The sequence below is a fragment of the Bos taurus genome, chromosome 26, assembly GCF_002263795.3.
Source record: "Bos taurus isolate L1 Dominette 01449 registration number 42190680 breed Hereford chromosome 26, ARS-UCD2.0, whole genome shotgun sequence".
Classification (NCBI taxonomy): Eukaryota; Metazoa; Chordata; class Mammalia; order Artiodactyla; family Bovidae; genus Bos; species Bos taurus.
In genome coordinates this window covers 7,133,891-7,155,692 of record NC_037353.1, presented here as the reverse complement: position 1 = coordinate 7,155,692, position 21,802 = coordinate 7,133,891, and the positions used below count along the sequence as shown (strand labels likewise).

General features: G+C 37.5%; 1 protein-coding gene across 2 annotated transcripts in view; it reads left to right on the top strand.

Moving 5' to 3' along the window:
- The window catches only part of PRKG1 (protein kinase cGMP-dependent 1), a 1,418,431-nt gene that overhangs the window by 1,158,036 nt on the left and 238,593 nt on the right, over positions 1-21,802 (top strand). For both annotated transcript variants that reach the window (XM_005225353.4, NM_174436.2), the window contains 2 exon segments: positions 584-661; positions 17,063-17,157. In XM_005225353.4, coding sequence (XP_005225410.2) covers positions 584-661; positions 17,063-17,157 — 173 coding nt within the window.

Below are 21,802 nucleotides of genomic sequence, written 5' to 3'. Positions count from 1 at the left end.
AACACATTCTGTTTGACATGGCCAAATCTAAATTGCTGAAGCAGGACATTAAAGCCTGAAGCAGTGCCTTAAAAAGTGACGAGTGCCATATAACCGCCACCAAAAATCAACCTCGTTTCAAAACGAAGGTCTTTAAAAATGCTAGATACCACAGGGCTTTCTCAGAAGGGAAAAAAGAAAAAAAGGCTATCATCACAAAAATACTAAAGCCAAATGGAAATGACAGATAAAATAATACAAAAAGACATGTTTAATGATCAGTTCTGCTGTTTTATTTCATGCTCAGATGATGGGAGACAAATATTTTCATCAAACTATTATGATGAATTTGAAGATATAATCACCCAGAAAAATGGCACTAAAGAAATAGTTTTTAAGATGAGCAGGATAGAAATGATTTCTTTGTAATCATTGTATTCATTGACTATTAATCATTCTTAAATAATGATGGATTCTAGCCTTGGGTAAAACTCCATAAGGATGAATTCCTCCCTTAGGAGCTAATAGTATTTGAAGAAGTTGAGCTGTTAAGTGAATTACTTCTTTCTTAATTTATTTTTCTGTTACTGTTTCTGTTTTTTAGACCCACTATGAAAATGGGGAATATATCATCAGGCAAGGTGCAAGAGGGGACACCTTCTTTATCATCAGTAAAGGAAAGGTAAGCTTTGGTGGCTATAGTATAATAATCATGATGCTAGAAGTCACTGATATGTCTACAGAAATCAAAATCCTGGATTTTTTTCCATATTATATTTCTCTGTGTGTGTGTGTGTATGTGTGTGTTAGTCTTTCAGTTGTATCTGACTCTTTCCAACTCCATGAACTAGAGCCCACCAGGCTCCTTGGTCCATGGAATTCTCCAGGTAACAGTAATAGAATGGGTTGCCATTTCCTCCTCCAGGAAGTCTTCCCTACTCAGGGAAGGAACCCGGGTCTCATGCATTACAGGCAGATTCTTTACTGTCTGAGCCACCAGTAAAGCCCTTATATTTCGATTTCTTTGCTATCTTGAAATGATACGCTTATCCTGAAGATAAGTTTCTGACAGACTTTTGTGACTACTGTCTTAATGCAGATTCCAGCACTGCCTCAAAGAGGTTGTTTGAAAGAAGTTTCAGCTGAAGACAAGTGGTGCTATCTTTTGAGTTTTGTAATATGTATGTATAGAAATAGCATGAAAATCACACCACAGGAACTCACCCCCTTGGTTATATTTCAGAGTACTGTAGGGGTTCTGGAAGAGAAGTAGTGAGAATATACTGGAATTTTCTGACACATCCAAGATCTTTTTAAAACCAGGCATACCTTTTTTTCCCTAACCTTGTTTTTCAGGTCATGCAACTTAGCTTCCATGATTATTAATTACATAATAATATATGCTTGATTAGTATGTTAATTATGTGCATTCTAATATTACTACATTAAAATCATTATATTAAGTTTTAAGAAGTAGAAGGTGAACACACATAAGTCCCAATGGGAAGGAATAGAGAATGAGAAGACTAATGAGAGTAGGTTCAGGAGCAGGTAAATAAGTTGTAGAATTGAAAATTTCTAAACCTGTATGTTTTGTTTTAGTCAACTTGCTTTGATATACATTTAAAAATTTATAAAGGATAACATGGCAAAGATATTTTCCTTGTTACCACCAAACTGGCTTTTCCTTAGAAAATGTTATGAAACAGACATAGATGCAAACACAGGCCATACAACTACAAATGGATTTCCCTTTCTTCAAGTTCATTTCCCCTTGTTCAAGTTGATCTACAAGACTTTCTAGAACTAACACCCTCAAAAAGGTGTCATTTTCATTATAGAGGACTGGAATGCAACAGTCAAGAGATACCTGGAGTAACAGGCAAATTTGGCCTTGGAGTACAAAATGAAGCAGGTCAAAGGCTAACAGAGTTTTGCCAAGAGAACACACTGGTCAAAGCAAACACCCTCTTCCAACAACACAAGAGAAGACTCTACACATGGACATCACACCAAAATCAGATTGATTTTATTCTTTGCAGCCAAAGATGGAGAAGTTCTATACAGTCAGCAAAAACAAGACCAGGAGCTGTGACACAGCTCATGAATTCCTGATTTCCAAATTCAGTCTTAAAGAAAATAGGGAAAACTACTAGACCATTCAGGTATGACCTAAATCAAATCCCTTATAATTATACGGTGGAAGTGACAGATTCAAGGGATTAGATCTGATAGACAGAGTGCCTGAAGAACTATGGATGGAGGTTCATGACATCATTGTACAAGAGGCAGTGATCAAGACCACCCCCAAGGAAAAGAAAGGCAAAATGGTTGTCTGAGGAGGCCTTACAAATAGCTGAGAAGAGAAGAGCACCAAAAGGCAAAGGAGAAAAGGAAAGATATATCCATCTGAATGCAGAGTTCCAAAGAATAGCAAGAAGAGATAAGAAAGCCTCAGTGCAAAGAAATAGAGGAAAATAATAGAATGGGAATAGAAAGAGATCTCTTCAAGAAAATTAGAGATACCAAGGGAATATTTCATGCAAAGATGGGCACAACAAAGGACAGAAACAGTATGAAACTAACAGAAGCAGAAGATATTAAGAAGAGGTGGCAAAAACACACAGAAGAACTGTACAAAAAAGATCTTCATGACGCAGTTAACCATGATGGTGTGATCACTCACTTGGAGCCAGACATCCTGGAATGTGAAGTCAAGTGGGCCTTAGGAAGCATCACTATGAACAAAGCTAGTGGAGGTGATGGAATTCCAGTTGAGCTATTTCAAATCCTAAAAGATGATGCTGTTACAGTGCTGCACTCAATATGACAGCAAATTTGGAAAACTCAGTAATGGCCACAGGACTGGAAAAGGTCAGTTTTCATTCCAATCCCAAAGAAAGGCAATGCCAAGGAATGCTCAAACTACTACACAGTTGCACTCATCTCACATGCTAGCACAGTAATGCTCAAAATTTTCCAAGCCAGACTTCAATAGTACATGAACTGTGAACTTCCTGATGTTCAAGCTGGATTTAGAAAAGGCAGTGGAACCAGAGATCAAATTGCCAACATCCGCTGGATCATGGAAAAAGCAAGAGAAGTCCAGAAAAACATCTACTTCTGCTTTATTGCCTATGCCAAAGCCTTTGACTGTGTGGATCACAAAAAACTGTGGAAAATTCTTAAAGAGATGAGAATACCAGACCACCTGATCTGCCTCTTGAGAAATCTGTGTGCAGTTCAAGAAGCAATAGTTAGAACTGGACATGGAACAACAGACTGGTTCCAAATCAGGAAAGGAGTTCATAAAAGCTGTATATTGTCACCCTGCTTGTTTAACTTATATGCATAGTACATCATGTGAAATGCTGGACTGGATGAAACACAAGCTGGAATCGAGATTGCCGGGAGAAATATCAATAACCTCAGATATGCAGATGATACCACCCTTATGGCAGAAAGTGAAGAAGAACTAAAGTGCCTCTTGATGAAAGTGAAAGAGGAGAGTAAAAAAGTTGTCTTAAAGCTCAGCATTCAGAAAACTTAAAGTCATGGCATCTGGTCCCATCACTTCATGGCTAATAAATGGGGAAACAATGGAAATGGTGAGAGACTTTGTTTTCTTTGGCTCCAAAATAACTGCAGGTGGTGATTGCAGCCATGAAATTAAAAACACTTACTCCTTGGAAGAAAAGCTATGACCAATCTAGACAGCATATTAAAAAGCAGAGACATTTCTTTGCCACCAAAGGTTCATCTAGTCAAAGCTATGGTTTTTCCAGTAGTCATGTACAGATGTGAGAGTTGAACTATAAAGAAAACTGAGCACCAAAGAATCGATGCTTTTGAACTGTGGTGTTGGAGAAGACACTTGAGAGTCCCTTGGACTGCAAGGAGGTCCAACCAGTCAATCCTAAAGGAAACCGGTCCTGAATATTCATTGGAAGGACTGATGCTGAAAATGAAGTTCCAATACTCTGGCCACCTGATGCGAAGAACTGACTCATTGGAAAGACCCTGATGCTGGGAAAGATTGAAGGCAGGAGAAGAGGACGACAGAGGGTGAGATGGTTGGATGGCACCACCAACTGGATGGACATGAGTTTGAGCAAGCTCCAGGAGTTGGTGATGGACAGGGAAGCCTGCCATGCTGCACTCCATGGGGTCACAAAGAGTTGGACATGACTGAGCGACTGAACTGTAATGAACTGAAGTTCCTTTATTTAAGTATAAAGCCATTTTTATTTTTTCATAAAGCACATTTGCACAAAGAGAAATAATCATAAATTAATTTTTGAAATGTATTTTTTCCTACCATTAAACCTATACAAACTGTTTTCTGAAATGAGGCAGGATTCTGTGGTGAAGTCTGAATCCCTGACGATGCCTCAGGAAGAAGCTGAGTTCTTAGTTCTCTGTACTTTCAATCCATCCATTCCAGTTGCATGAAAACATGTCTTGTACCCCATCAGACTATAAAGCACCCAAGGATTCACAGTTGAACATGAAAAATATCTCTGATAAAACTTTATGCATGCGTCCTTGCAGATGGGTTACATCAAAAAATCTCTCTCCATAAATGAGTTGAACAAAAATTGAGTAAGAGTTGTAGACAGAACTTCAGAGTTTGAATAATGATTGAGATGCATTTTGATTTTGTTTTTATTATATTCAATATACCTTGTATGCTTCCATTAGAAAAAATATATCAAAGATTTTTATTTATTAAATGTCATTTAAAACCACATGGCTTTGCTTTGAATTAACAAGTGCGTAAGCATGTTGATTAAACAGATTGGTTTAACACAATGCTTATTGTTGTTCAATACTGACAGTATTCTCTTATAGAAATTTTGTGTGTCTATGTATATATTTGTGTGTCAGGGTGAAACATGAGAAGCATTTCATTTTAAATCAAGAGCAAAATAAAGATGCATATTATCCCCATTTCTGTTCAGTGTGGAGCTAAACATCCCAACCACTGAAGTAAGTCAAGAAAAAGATATAACATTTGGAAATCAAGAAGTAAGGCAGTAATTAGTTACAGATGGTATGATTTTAGTTTCTTTTGTTTTTTTATGTAGACAGATAAATTATTAGAATTAATATAAGCTTAGCTAGATCAACATTGTTCAGCAGTTTTTCCTTTGCTATTTTATATCTTCAAAACCTAACACAGTAGTCATTAGTTCCACTCACTATCTAAATTAAAATTAACTAACTTAAAATATTCCGCTTCTTAATAGTAGCAGTAGCCACATTGCAATTGCTGAATGTTGCTGTTGTTTACAACTAGACACCTTACTATAAATTTTGAAGAAGCTGAATCATTTGGTAATATCTATCATTTTAATACTCAAAAGACAAAAGTCATGTCAGTTGATGTAATGAAAACATCTGACATATGTAACATTATGCACAATAAAAACTCTCAGAAAATTCAGAATATCAGAGATCTTCCTCAAATTACTAATTGATATATACAAAGTACTTACAGCTAACGTCACACTTAATACTGAAAGCAATAAGTGGAAAAAGAGCAGCCTTTTCAGGAAATGATATTTCAATGATTGGTTACCCATAGGTGGAAAAAGTCTTGATCTAAAGTTCGTAGCTGTGATTAATACTATATTTAAAAATAAAATGCACAACTGTAAAACTTTTAGAAGAAAATCTTTATGGCTGGGCTACGTCAAAAGTTCCTAGCCATGATACCAAAGCACAGTCCATAAAACAAACAAAGAAAAGATAAATTTGGCATTATCAAAATTACAAGCATCTTTTGTGAAAGACACTTTTATTATGAGAATGAAGAGGTAAACTAAAAACTGAAAATGTTGGCAAATCACACACCTGGCAAAGTGCTTATATTGAGCCTATGTAAAGAACATCCAAAGTCAATTTAAAAAACCAAACTATCAAGTTTTTGAAAATGGACAAGACCCTTGACTAGGCATTTGAATGAAGATGGTCAACACTGAAATCAGATTGATTATATTCTTCGCAGCCAAAGACAGAGAAGCTCTATACAGTCAGCAAAACCAAGACCAGGAGCTGACTGTGGCTCAGACCATGACTCCTTATTGCCAAATTCAGACTTAAATTGAAGAAAGTAGGGAAAACCACTAGACCATTCAGGTATGACCTAAATCAAATCCCTTATGATTATACAGTGGAAGTGAGAAATAGATTTAAGGGACTAGATCTGATAGATAGAGTGCCTGATGAACTATGGAATGAGGTTCGTGACATTGTACAGGAGACAGGGATCAAGACCATCCCCATGGAAAAGAAGTGCAGAAAAGCAAAATGGCTTTCTGGGGAGGCCTTACGAATAGCTGTGAAAACAAGAGAAGTGAAAAGCAAAGGAGAAGAGGAAAGATATAAGCATTTGAAGGCAGAGTTCCAAAGAATAGCAAGAAGAGATAAGAAAGCCTTCTTCAGTGATCAATGCAAACAAATAGAGGAAAACAACAGAATGGGAAAGACTAAAGATCTCTTCAGGAAAATTAGAGATACCAAGGGAACATTTCATGCAAAGATGGGCACAATAAAGAACAGAAATGGTATGCACCTAACAGAAGCAGAAGATATTAAGAAGAGATGGCAAGAATACACAGAAGAACTGTACAAAAAAGATCTTCACGACCCACATAATCACGATGGTGTGATCACTGACCTAGAGCCAGACATCCTGGAATGTGAAGTCAAGTGGGCCTTAGAAAGCATCACTATGAACAAAGCTAGTGGAGGTGATGGAATTCCAGTTGAGCTATTTCAAATCCTGAAAGATGATGCTGTGAAAGTGCTGCACTCAATATGCCAGCAATTTGGAAAACTCAATATACCAGCAATTTGGAAAACTCAGCAGTGGGCAAAGGACTGGAAAAGGTCAGTTTTCATTCCAATCCCAAAGAAAGGCAATGCCAAAGAATGCTCAAACTACCGCACAATTGCACTCATCTAACACACTAGTAAAGTAGTACTCAAAATTCTCCAAGCCAGGCTTCAAGCAATATGGGAACCGTGAACTTCCTGATGTGCAAGCTGGTTTTAGGAAAGGCAGAGGAACCTGAGATCAAATTGCCAACATCTGCTGGATCATGGAAAAAGCAAGAGAGTTCCAGAAAAGCATCTCTTTCTGCATTATTGACTATGCCAAAGCCTTTGACTGTGTGGATCACAATAAACTGTGGAAAATTCTGAAAGAGATGGGAATACCAGACCACCTGATCTGCCTCTTGAGAAATTTGTATGCAGGTCAGGAAGCAATAGTTAGAACTGGACATGGAACAACAGACTGGTTCCAAATAGGAAAAGGAGTTTGTCAAGGCTGTATATTGTCACCCTATTTATTTAACTTATATGCAGAGTACATCATGAGAAATGCTGGACTGGAAGAAACACAAGCTGGAATCAAGATTGCCGGGAGAAATATCAATAACTTCAGATATGCAGATGACACCACCCTTATGGCAGAAAGTGAAGAGGAACTAAAAAATCTCTTGATTAAAGTGAAAGTGGAGAGTGAAAAAGTTGGCTTCAAGCTCAACATTCAGAAAACGAAGATCATGGCATCCGGTCCCATCACTTCATGAGAAATAGATGGGGAAACAGTGGAAACAGTGTCAGACTTTATTTTTTTGGGCTCCAAAATCACTGCAGATGGTGATTGCAGCCATGAAATTAAAAGACACTTACTCCTTGGAAGGAAAGTTATGACCAACTAGATAGCTTATTCAAAAGCAGAGACATTACTTTGCCAACAAAGGTTCATGTAGTCAAGGCTATGGTTTTTCCAGTAGTCATGTATGGATATGAGAGTTGGACTGTGAAGAAGGCTGAGTGTCGAAGAATTGATGCTTTTGAACTGTGGTGTTGGAGAAGACTCTTGAGAGTCCCTTGGACTGCAAGGAGATCCAACCAGTCCATTCTGAAGGAGATCAACCCTGGGATTTCTTTGGAAGGAATGATGCTAAAGCTGAAACTCCAGTACTTTGGCCACCTCATGTGAAGAGTTGATTCATTGAAAAAGACCCTGATGCTGGGAGGGATTGGGGGCAGGAGGAGAAGGGGACAACAGAGGATGAGATGGCTGGATGGTATCACTGACTCGATGGACGTGAGTCTCAGTGAACTCTGGGAGTTGGTGATGGATAGGGAGGCCTGGCATGCTGCAATTCATGGGGTGGCAAAGAGTCGGACACGACTGAGCGACTGATCTGATCTGATATATAAAGATGACAAATACGCAGGTGAAAAGATATTTAATGTTGTTAACTATTGTTGTTCAGTTGCTCAGTTGTGTCTGACTCTTTGCAACTCCCTGGACTGCAGCATGCCAGGCTTCTAAGTCCTTCACCGTTTTCTGGTGTCCATCGAGTCGGTGATGCCATTCAACCATCTCATCCTCTGTCATCCCCTTCTTCTCCTGCCTTCAATCTTTCCCAGCATCAGAGTCTTTTCTAATGAGTCAGTTCTTCACATCAGATGGCAAAAGTATTGGAGCTTCAGCTTCAGCATCCAATGAGTATTCAGGATTGATTTCCTTTAGGATTGACTCGTTGGATCTCCTTGCAATCCAAGGGACTCTCCAGAGTTTTCTCCAACACCATAGTTCAAAAACATCAATTCTTTGATGCTCAGCCTTCCTTATTGTCTAACTCTCACCTCCACACATGATTACTGGAGAAACCATAGCTTTGACTACACAGACCTTTGTTGGTAAAGTAATGTCTCTATTTTAATTATTAATTATAATAATTAAATTATAATTACATATAATTCCATTAATTATTAGGGAATTGCATATTAAAACCAAAAGATACCATTGTGTGATTAATAGAATAGCTAAAATGAAAAAAAAAAATATGATGACAATCCTGAGTACTGGTGAGGATGCTGAGCAGCTGCATCCCTAATATGTTACTGGTGGGAATGCAAAATGGTAAAACTATTCTGAAACTATATAGAGTTAAATAAGCAATTACCATATGACCTAATATTTTTACTTTTTGGTATTTATTCTAGATAAATGAAAACAAAATTCAAGCAAAAATAATGCATCAGTGTTTATAGAATCTTGATTCACTATTGCCCAAAACTGAAATGCCCTTTAGTGGATGAATTGATATATTGTGGCACATTCATTCAATGGAACATTACTCAGCAATAAAAAGAATGAGCTTCTATATAATGTAACAACTTGAATGAATCTCAAAGGCATTATAAGTTAAAAAAAAAGCCAGTCTCAAAAGGTTAAATATTTTATTATTCCATTTACCTGACATTATCAGAAAGATAAAACATATGAAACAAAACAGACCACTGGTTTCTAGGGCCAAGACTTGGGCTAAGTAGACCTGTGACTATAAACTCATAGCATGAAGGCATTTATTGAGGTGATAGAATTGTTTTATATCCAGTTATAGAAGAATTTAAGCAAATCTATACAGGTATTCCCAGGTGTCTCAGTGGTAAAGAATCTGCCTGCAGTGCAGAAGAGGCAGGAGACACTGTGGTTTCCATCTCTGGGTCAGGAGGATCCCCAGGAGGAGGGAATGGCAACCTGCTCAACTATTCTTGCCTTGGAGAATCCCATGGACAGAGGAGCCTGGCAGGCAGCAGTCCATAGGATCATGCAGAGTTGGACACGACTGAAGCAATGAGCACATACGTGTATTTGGGCTTTCCTGGTGACTCAGATGGTAAAGAATCTGCCCGCAAAGCAGGAGACCTGGGTTTGATCCCTGGGTTAGGAAGATCCTCGGGAAAAGGAAATGATTCCCACTCCACTATTCATGCCTGGAGAACTCCATGGACAGAGGAGTCTGGTAGGCTACAGTCCATAGGGTGGTAAAGAGTCACACATGACTGAGCAACTAAAACACACACATCCATACATGTATTTTAATTCATCGGACTCTCTGCTAAAAGAATAGCAAAAGTCAATGCTACTTTATGATCATTTTGAAAACTACATGTATTTCTAAATACCAGTAAACTCAGTTAAAAATACAATTTTTAAAATGTGTAATTAATAATGATTTCTAAAATCAAGTACTTAAGAATATAGCATGGAAAAGAAATGCAAAAAAGCAAAAATAGCTGTCTGGGAAGGCCTTATAATAGCTGTGAAAAGAAGAGAAGTGAAAAGCAAAGGAGAAAAGGAAAGACAGAAGCATCTGAATACAGTTCCAAAGAATAGCAAGAAGAGATAAGAAAGCCTTCCTCAGCGATCAATGCAAGAAATAGAGGAAAACAACAGAATGGGAAAGACTAAATATCTCTTCAAGAAAATTAGAGATACCAAGGGAACATTTCATGCAAAGATGGGCTCAATAAAGGACAGAAATGGTATGGACCTAACAGAAGCAGAAGATATTAAGAAGAGACGGCAAGAATACACAGAAGAACTGTATAAAAAAGATCTTCATGGCCCAGATAATCACGATGGTGTGATCACTGACCTAGAGCCAGACATCCTGAAATGCGAAGTCAAGTTGGCCTTAGGAACATCACTATGAACAAAGCTAGTGGAGGTGATGGAATTCCAGTTGAGCTATTTCAAATCCTAAAAGATGATGCCATGAAAGTGCTGCACTCAATCTGCCAGCAAATTTGGAAGGCTCAGCAGTGGCCACAGGACTGGAAAAGGTCAATTTTCATTCCAGTCCCAAAGAAAGGCAATGCCAAAGAGTGCTCAAACTACTGCACAATTGCACTCATCTCACATGCTAGTAAAGTAATGCTCAAAATTCTCCAAGCCAGGCTTCAGCAATACGTGAACCGTGAACTTCCGATGTTCAAGATGGTTTTAGAAGAGGCAGAGGAACCAGAGATCAAATTGCCAACATCTGCTGGATCATGGAAAAAGCAAGAGAGTTCCAGAAAAACATCTCTTTCTGCTTTATTGACTATGCCAAAGCCTTTGACTATGTGGATCACAATAAACTGTGGAAAGTTCTGAAAGAGATGGGAATACCAGACCACCTGATCTGCCTCTTGAGTAATTTGTATGCAGGTCAGGAAGCAACAGTTATAACTGGACATGGAACAACAGACTGGTTCCAAATAGGAAAAGGAGTATGTCAAGGCTGTATACTGTCACCTTGCTTATTTAACTTATATGCAGAGTACATCATGAGAAATGCTGGACTGGAAGAAACACAAGCTGGAATCAAGATTGCCGGGAGAAATATCAATAACCTCAGATATGCAGATGACACCACCCTTATGGCAGAAAGTGAAGAGGAACTAAAAAATCTCTTGATTAAAGTGAAAGTGGAGAGTGAAAAAGTTGGCTTAAAGCTCAACATTCAGAAAATGAAGATCATCGCATCTGGTCACATCACTTCATGAGAAATAGATGGGGAAACAGTGGAAACAGTGTCAGATTTTATTTTGGGGGGCTCCAAAATCACTGCAGATGGTGATTGCAGCCATGGAATTAAAGGACGCTTACTCCTTAGAAGGAAAGTTATCACCAACCTAGATAGCATATTCAAAAGCAGAGACATTACTTTGCCAACAAAGGTCCGTCTAATCAAGGCTGTGGTTTTTCCAGTAGTCATGTATGGATGTGAGAGTTGTACTGTGAAGAAAGCTGAGCACTGAAGAATTGATGCTTTTGAACTGTGGTGTTGGAGAAGACTCTTGAGAGTCCCTTGGACTTCAAGGAAATCCAACCAGTTCATCCTAAAGGAGAACAGTCCTGGGTGTTCTTTGGAAAGAATGATGCTAAAGCTGAAACTCCAGTACTTTGGCCACCTCATGTGAAGAGTTGACTCATTGGAAAAGACCCTGATGCTGGGAGGGATTGGGGGCAGGAGGAGAAGGGGAAGACAGAGGATGAGATGACTGGATGGCATCACTGACTCGATGGATATTAGTTTGAGTGAACTCTGGGAGTTGATGATGGACAGGGAGGCCTGGCGTGCTGCATTTCGTGGGGTCGCAAAGAGTCGGACACAACTGAGCGACTGAACTGAACTGAAGAATATAGTTAACAGAAAGTATTCAATTTGTTTAAGAAGCAAATTTTATTAAAAGACACTAGCAAAAGACCAAAATGTCTAAAACATTTGGAAGGACTAAGAATATATTGGGGAGAATTACTTTAGTAGATATAAAGACTCATTGTAAGGTTAAAGTAATGAAGCAAATGTAATCTTAATTCTATTAAGAACTAGGTAAATATGTCAGAATAGGAATAGTGAGTTCAAGTAAAGATCCATGATCTATGGAAACTTGATTTGGGACAGCACTGGTAACATAGATTCCAATACATAAAACTGGATCACAGTGTACAGAAAAGTCAATTCCAGACCTCAATGTAAAAGAGGAAAATAGGAAAAAGCAAAAGACAATGTGGAGAATATCTCTATCATGTTTGGATAGGGAAGAATTTCTTAAATGAGAATTCTAAAGCACCATCAATAAGGAATAATATGGTTAAATATGATCACATTTAAATTAATAAGTTTGGTGTGAAGCATCATAAACACAATAAAAAGATAAACCAGAGTCTTATGAATCAATAAAAATGACAATCAGTTCAATAGAAAAATCAGCAAAAATCATAATCATATACATCACAAAAAATACTAATGGCCCATAGGATAATAAAAGCAACAAGTGTTGATGACAGCTTAGTACAAAATGAACTTTCATTCACTGATGGTAGAAATGCATTAATAAGTTGTTTTGACTTCTTTGTACCAAGACTAGTTAATACCTAGTGAAAGAGAAGATGCATGTACTTTATAACCATGTTCTTCATTCGTTAAGTAGTGATCCTAGTGAAACACTTACCCATGGCTACCACGAGACATGCAAAAATATTCATGAGTAATGTTAATAGCGCAAAACTCAAATATAACAACATAAACCTGGAAAAACTCACATATATATAAGAATTAATAAATTATATAATATTCATATAATGGCATACTATACAAACAGGAAATAAACTATATCCACATATATTAACATGGATGAATTGGATAAGTCAAATGGAATGCTGATCAAAAGAAACAAGTTGAAGCATATGGGTGGCATGATATTTATATTAAGTTTAAAACCAAGTAAACATATGGTATTTATGCATGGAATGAGGTGCATGTGAGTACATGCACAGACGTTCATTAAATTAGAAGTACCAGAAAGAGAATCATGAACATAAGTTTCACCAGAGATGTTTTGTGGGAGGGGGTAGGCATATAGTGAATGGGATTCTAATTCATTACTGTGTTGCACAGAAGATTCAGTTGTCAGTCAGACTCATGGGAGTCATAGATCTTACCCAACTGAATTTAACTAATGACTCAAGGGATGCAGGCAAACCAAGCTCAGAAGAAGTTTCTTTCCTTGTATATGCCCTAGATGATCAGATATACCTCTTAAAAGTGTTTTGTTTTTGTTTGTTTGTTTTTTACATTAGGGAATACTTTTTTGGTATAATAGGACCAGTTTTTGAGCAATATGTGCTGAACATTGCTTGAAAAGGGAGTTGCTTTGATTTGGGGACTCCTCATTTTTATAATGTATTAATCACACAGGTAGGAAAATGTTTACTTAACCCTATTCTCCAGCTGGGTCTGCCCCCACATATCTTTGATTTCCATATTTCTTTACAACAAACATTGTTTTGCTTATAAAACCTGCTGAATCTGTACAAAAACATTTTTTTGTTGTTTTTGAGTTGTTTTCCATTAAACATGTTGGTTGAATACATTGATATTATTGTATTCATGCTTTATTCTGTATTCATTCTTCAATGAATAAAAGATTTTGGATTTTGAGTTTAAATTTATGTGTCCCATTTAAAGTATCTAATTTCTATTTTGATTCCTAATTTTAAAATTTTATACATAATTTTTAAAATGCTCCAAAATTTTAAATTATAAGACTTTGCATGTGTTTTATAGAAAAATTAATATATAGGTAAGTAAAGGGATTATAAAGACATAGACCTCTTGTATCTACCTGGAACTAGAAGTGATTTTGTTCTAAAAAGCACATCATGGCAATAAGAGTATTAGTTGAGATATGGGATAATTACACTCAAAAGCATGGAATTTCTGAAATAAATGAGAGAAATGGAACAAAAGGGAAAATAAGGAAAAAAGAACCAACTTTTGGGGGCACTAACAGTTAGGATGCTCTTCATGGATGCTCTTCATTGATGTTCTCATTTAAGTAACACACAGCAAAAACACATCCAAATGAGATAACTCTCTCATTTGTGGGGCAAGGTGGTTCAGATAGACTAAAGATCTCTAAAGCTCCCTAACTAGTTCCCTTCTACAGTTTTGTGGACCAAACCACAAGTACTTTGTAGTTTAGGTAAAAAGACTATGTATACGGATCAAGATTAGAAAGCTATCTCTGTATAGTATAACTTTTTCTGCCTCGGATTGTTTTGTTTTTGTTTTTGTTTTTTAATAATTAAAGATGCAAATGTTCATAACTGGTGTCTGCAAACATTTAGAATTATTCACTATGTATATGGGCTTCCCTGGTGGCTCATATGGTAAAGAATCCCCCTGCAATGCGGGAGACCTCAGTTCCATCCCTGGGTTGGGAAGATTCCCTGGAGGAGGGCATGGCAGCCCATTCCAGTATTCTTACCTGGAGAATCCCCATGGACAGAGGAGCTACCTGGCAGGCTACAGTCCATGGGGTTGCAAAGAGCCAGACATGACTGAGTGAATAAGCACACAGCACAGCACACGAATACAAAGAAAAACTATGGAAACTACAACTTTTAAACTTTTATTCTTGCTCTTTGAGATACTTATTTTTTCACATATATGAACTATAGGAGATAGATTTTTCTCATATTTATCATAGAAGCAAAAAGTGGTTTATTCTGTAAGTGAACCATTTTTTATGTCTCTAGTATTTCAGTAACATGTGTGTGTGTGTGTGTGTGTGTGTGTGTGTGTGTGGCTGCACTGGGTCTTTATCGCTGTGCATAGGCTATCTCTAGTTATGGTGAGCAGGAACTTATGCATTGCAGGTGGGACATTCTCTAGCTAGAGGGCACAGGCTTCTCATTGCGGTGGCTTTTCTTGCTGCAGAGCAGGGCCTCTAGGGTACACAGGCTCAGCAGTTTTGGCTCTGGGGCTTAGCTGCCTGGCAGCATATGGGATCTTCTTGGATCAGGGATAGAACCATGTCCCGTGCATTGATAGGCAGATTCTTAATCACTGGACCACCAGGGAAATCCTCAGTTAACATGTTTTTAAAGAACATTTCAAAACTCACTGAAATGTCTCCATGGCTTGCATAAGTCTGCCAATTTGAATTTATAATTGTTTGTGTAACCCAAATGTTAATATACAGTTATAGGTATTCTTATATCTAATTTGAATTAATGAGCTTAACTTATATTACACCTTAGTTCATGACTTATTTTTACAGCCAGGAGGATTGACAGAAATAATTTTTCTGAGTTGTTTCATTGTGAAGAGCAAACTGAGATTCAGAAATGAAGCAATAGATCAATGTTTGTCAAACACTAACCTTTTGAAATGCAGATTTACAAAACCCATTCATTCAGAACCTCAGGAATAAGAGTCAAGTGAGTTCGGTAACCTTTATTTTAAACAAGACCACCACCCTCCAACACACACAGATACACACACATAGAAGTTTGAGAACCACTAGGCTAGTTTATTTCCATTTACATCCATGACATCCTCATTAGTATGCAAATGAATATCTCTCTGATACAGCTTAGTGGTAAGTGTTAAAAACCACATTCCCATGGTTTTGAAACACCTTATGGAGGAGTAATCAAATGGATCAGTGGAGAATAATAATTGAATTCCCTCCACCTTGCATAGACCTTCTTAATACTTATAAAAATTCTGGTCTTTGACATCCAATCTCTAAATTCAAAAACTTGAAGCATAGTATTTTTAAATGTGTTTAAGTGTCTGGCATTGTCTCAAGAAATTAGTTTTTCTACTTCATTACATTTTTCAGAAAGGTGAATTTTAACCTTTCTAGACGACACATAGCCAGTATTGTGAATATTTGTAGAGCTTTAGAGGGAAGTGAATTAACACAAAGGCACAATCGACTGCATTTATGTCTTCATTCATGCAACAAATACACTTGCTTCCCAAGTCCTATATGGGTAGAGAAATCTTGTTATGATAGTAATGCAGCTTTTCTGTTCATGTAATTTACTGTTTTTTATTGAGTGCTTACAATAAATTATAGAGAATGCCAAGAAATACTCATTTCTTTGATGAGCATACTGTTTATTATGGTAAAATAAAGACATATATGTCATTTTTATATCTTCAAAAAAGAAATCTTACTGAATGAAACATAGATCATGAGGATGATTGAAAGGTAGAGACCTGCAGGAAGTCTTTATGAAAATGTAAGTGGCCTTTGAATGCAGGTTTTGAATGAATCCTAATGAAGGATTCTTCTTAGCAAAGAGATAAGCATATCCTAGAGAAACTGGGATGTACATGTAAAGGTGTATGTTAAAAAAAAGCCAAAAAATTGAGACAGTAAAAATGTACATCTGCAAGGCAACTGATAAATAAATACGGGATGAAAGAAGACAGTAAAACATTAAAATGAATGAACTAGATTTATACATATAGCAGCATGGTATGAAAAATTAAAATGTTAAGAGAAAAGTGTAAGTTGCAGAATGATCCATACTGTATTATGCTATTCATATATTTTAAAAACACGTGCATATAAACACGGATAAAAGACTGAAGGAGCACTCATTAAATTCATCATAGTAATTGCTTCATGGGAAGTTGGAAATGGGAATAGAGAAGAGGATTTGAGTGAAATTCAAATTTCTGAATAATTTATTATTTCTGGACAAAAGCTTCAAAGTATAACAAAATATTTGGGGGTTATTTCTTGGAGTGCATGGGAATTTGTGATACTATTCTTTGTCCCCTCTAGTGATAATGTACTTTTTCTCTTCATACAAATAAGTTTAAAAAAATAAGAAATGAAGTGAACATTATTAACTGGTGTTTGATCATCCAGTATGTATGCAGTGCATATAGGCTTTCATTGTTTCTCTTTCTAGGTTAATGTCACTCGTGAAGACTCGCCCAATGAAGACCCAGTCTTTCTTAGAACCTTAGGAAAAGGAGATTGGTTTGGAGAGAAAGCCTTGCAGGGGTAAGTAGATTACATGTTACAGAGTTTTTGGTTGAAGGCTACATAAATGTATTCCATATTGAACTTCTAGCATAATGGGTATTTAGTTCTTATTCTACCCTCAGACACAGACCCTTGATGATCCAATTTTATCCATTTCCAGCTGAACTTAGAATCTGTTTGAGTAGGCTTTGGAATTGATGGTTAATTTATGTAATAAACTATTTTATTTCATTGGATTTGGTAACAATTCTCCTCAATTGTAATCTCTGTAAAGACTTTAAAGATCAGGAGAAGTCTCTGCAAAGCCTATTATGTATGACGGTTTTACTTGGAATCATATAGGAAGATGACTGGTTGAGAATTTTGAAATCCCTAAACCTGACTGTACAGACAATACATCAGAAGGCAGTGAGGCCTTCTGCGGTTCACCTCTGGGGTTCTGGGTGGTGGTTATCATCTCTGGCTATGGTAGTGGAGGCAGAGGAGGAGTTGCAAGGGAAGGTAATGAATATTCACATTCACTGTGGATGGGCTTGAAAGGCTGGACTCATAAAGGTGTGACTGCAGGGTCACTGAAATTCTACTTGTAAACTCAACAGCAAGCATTTGGAATGTCTTCCCATATACACCTGAAAAAACCCAGTTGACTTTGTACCATGCATCTCACAGAATGCATGACAAGAAGACAAATACCTACCAATGTTTCCCAATAAGTAGCACATCTCAATTAAATGTCTATTTATCTACCTATCTATGAGACTTTTCAAATTACATCAACCACTTGAATAACTAATAAGCAATAAACATTTATTTTGGTATCAAATTCCAGATACAGGTGTGACTAAAGAGATAGCAATAGGACAATTTCTAAAATATTTGGAACAGTCAGGTTTGCTTCCATTTCAAATTATGCCTTTGTTTAAGAGACTGCATTATAAATTTTGCTAAAAAGTATTCAGGAGTTTTTATTTTTAAAACCCCAATCAGTTGGCAGGTTTTACTTTCTCTCTTACCGGTTCACAGCTACAGAACTGAAACAGATCCTGATAAGTCATCTTACTCAGGGCACATTACCTTATGAAAATTAAGAATTAAATGCATTTGATTTTCTTTTTTCTTTACTGAGACCGTTTGATGAACAGGTACTTGCCATTAGATATTTCCAATGGCAAAGTTGAAAGAAATATCATATTCAATGTGAATGTACAAAGGAAGGCAACAGATATCATCATCCTAGTATAAACTGAAAAAAAATACCATTTGTACTTTAATCTTGCTTTCTCTTGATTATTATTATATATAAAGGATTTTCAAGAATAATATTACCTGATTTCATTGGTCCAGGATTAAATGCCTCTGTGGAAAATGTCCATCTCAAGCAGAGGCAAAGCAATATAAACATTTCAATCATTTCTGACTGAGATAACAAGTGAAACACCAGAAAATAAACATAACTGATTATTGACAGATTTTCTCTTGTAATTTATTGTCAGTGAATTTTGGTGCAAACTAAAGAAAGTTTTAGAGTGAAAACACCTTTCCAGAATGTGTCTCAAGAAGTGAACTTGGGGATACGGTTTACAGAAAAGTTACCAAACTTTGCTCTGATATCAAAATTTAAGTTAATGGTAGTCCATTTAGGGGGCTCCAAAATCACTGCAGATAGTAACTGCAGCCATGAAATTAAAAGATACTTGCTCCTTGGAAAAAAATCTATGACCAATCTAGACAGCATATTAAAAAGCAGAGACATTACTTTGCCAACAAGGTCCATCTAGTCAAAGCTATGGTTTTTCCAGTAGTCATGTATGGGTGTGAGAGTTGGACTATAAAGAAAGCTGAGTGCCAAAGAATTGATGCTTTTGAATTGTGGTGTTGGAGAAGACTCTTGGGAGTCCCTTGGACTGCAAGGAGATCCAACCAGTCTATCCTAAAGGAAATCGGTCCTGAATATTCATTGGAAGGAGTGATGTGGAAGCTGAAACTCCAATACTTTGGCCATCTGATATGAAGAACTGACTCATTGGAAAAGACCCTGATGCTGGGAAAGATTGAAGGCAGGAAGAGAAGGGGATGACAGGATGAAATGGTTGGATGGCATCTCTGACTCGATGGAGATGAGTTTGAGTAAGCTCTGGGAGTTGGTGATGTACAGGGAAGCCTGGCGTGCTGCAGTCCATGGGGTCGCAAAGGGTCAGACAGGACTGAGCGACTGAACTGACTGACTGATTCCATCTAGATGGAATTCATTCTAGCATGTGATTGTTCTTGTGAACTGTCTGGTGCCAAATCTGTCTCTGCACATATTCAGTCCTCTCCACTGGCCATCTCAATTACCCGACTCCATCATTTCCCATTACAACTACCCTCCAGCCTATCTTCAACACTTTTTTTATGCCCTTTACTCTCATTTTCTCACCACTCAACCTGGCTTTATCTACCTTCTCTACTTATGTCCTCTTAAATGTCAGGAATGTGCTACTTATATCTTAGAATGATTTTTCTTTTCTATCTTCTTTTACTCAGCCATACTTCACTGCTCAGCCATACTTTTACACTGTTGACCACCCCCTCCTTCTTTGGAATTCTCATCCTTTGAGATCCCTGCAATTATTAGCAAATTGTTAGCACTTTTTAGAATTTCTCATTTCATTTCCTAAAATTCACCATTGTTTTATCCTCAGTTCTCTCTATGACATACATGTTGGTATACATCCAGATCTATGTCTGCTTTCAGTTCAGTTCAGTCGCTCAGTCATGTCCGACTCTCTGTGTCCCCATGAATTGCAACACGCCAGGCCTCCCTGTCCATCACCAACTCCCGGAGTTCACTCAGACTCACGTCCATCGAGTCAGTGATGCCATCCAGCCATCTCATCCTCTGTCGTCCCCTTCTCCTCCTGCCCCCAATCCCTCCCAGCATCAGAGTCTTTTCCAATGAGTCAACTCTTCTCATGAGGTGGCCAAAGTACTGGAGTTTCAGCTTTAGCATCATTCCTTCCAAAGAACACCCAGGGCTGATCTCCTTCACAGTGAACTGTTTGGATCTCCTTGCAGTCCAAGGGACTCTCAAGAGTCTTCTCCAACACAGTTCAAAAGCATCAATTCTTCGGTGCTCAGCTTTCTTCACAGTCCAACTCTCACATCCATACATGACTACTGGAAAAACCATAGCCTTGACTAGACGGACCTCTGTTGGCAAAGTAATGTCTTTGCTTTTCAATATGCTGTCTAGATTGGTCATAACTTTCCTTCCAAGGAGTAAGTGTCTTTTAATTTCATGACTGCTTAAGACTGCCTAATTTCTTAATGAAAAGAAATCCTAAATGCTTATATTCTTATTTGAGCTCAGTATCTGACACTTTTCAACTCAATGTATATTTGTTGAATGAACGAATGAGTGAGTGAACAAATGAAGCTCCCTAATGATGTTCAGTCTTGCAATCCTTTCTGAATTTGATCACTTTCATGACTTGTCTTCAATTGATCACTTTCATGACTTGAATTAATTTGATGGTGGATAAGGGCTTATCTACCAGGTGCTTCCCTGGTGGCCCAGATGGTAAAGAATCTGCCTGCTATGCAGGAGACTCAGGTTTGATCCCTGGATCAGGAAGATCCTCTAGAGAAGGGAGTAGCTACCACTCCAACATTCTGGCCTGGAGAATTCCATGGACAGAGAAGCCTGGTGGGCTACAGTCCATGGGGTCAGAAAGAGTCAAATGCAAGTAACACTTTCACTTTGTCCCAGCCCTGGTGACTTAGATGGTAAAGAATCTGCCCACAGTGCAGGAGACCTAGGTTCGATCCCTGGGTAGGGGAGATTCCCTGGTGTAGTAAATGGCAGTCCACTCCAGTATTCTTGCCTGGAGATTTCTGTGGACAGATGAGCCTGGTGGGCTACAGTCCATGGGTCTGGCAAAGAGTCAGACATGACTGAGCAACTAACACTAACAAGAGTTTATCAACTCACTTGACTATAGATGGCAGGCTGGTAATATATTATAAAGGAATAAAAATAAGGTGAGTAAAACCAGTGCAAACAGAAACCCTTATACAATGAGGGGAGCAATTACTGAGCTCCAGCTCATTGCTGTTTTTTTTTGTTGTTGTTGTTGTTTGTACTTTTTAAGGAAAAAACCATAAAAAAATGGATTCTGAAAAAGGTATGTGATTTTATAACTTAAAAAATAGCTCTGCTATCAAATAGAACATTTCTGCAAATGGTTTGACCTGTGAGTTGCCATTTTGTGACTTCTGTCAATCAGATATGCCTCTTTAAAGTTCGGTAACTAGATTCCAGTGAAGGAAGCCTATTAGTTTTAACCTTGTTATTTCCCTGTTTTGATTATTTTTTGACATTTTAATGGTTTTGATGTTCTAGTTACTAACCTGGTTTTCCTTGTATGTCTGTGTTCTTTTTTGATCTTTTCTCTGAATTTCAATGTTTCACACAAGAAATTCTGACTTTTCACAAATCAGATTGATTTGTTTCACTTGTTTCCCTGCAAATAACTTAAAAAGTTATTTAACTTTAGGATATAAAGTCTTTTGAGCAGCTGTATATATATCCTTTTGAGTAATACCTATGCTTCTTTGGAAACCTTATGATTTTTATCCATGGAAGACAAATTTTATAGTTAGCGTTCTCTATGTTGGTGTA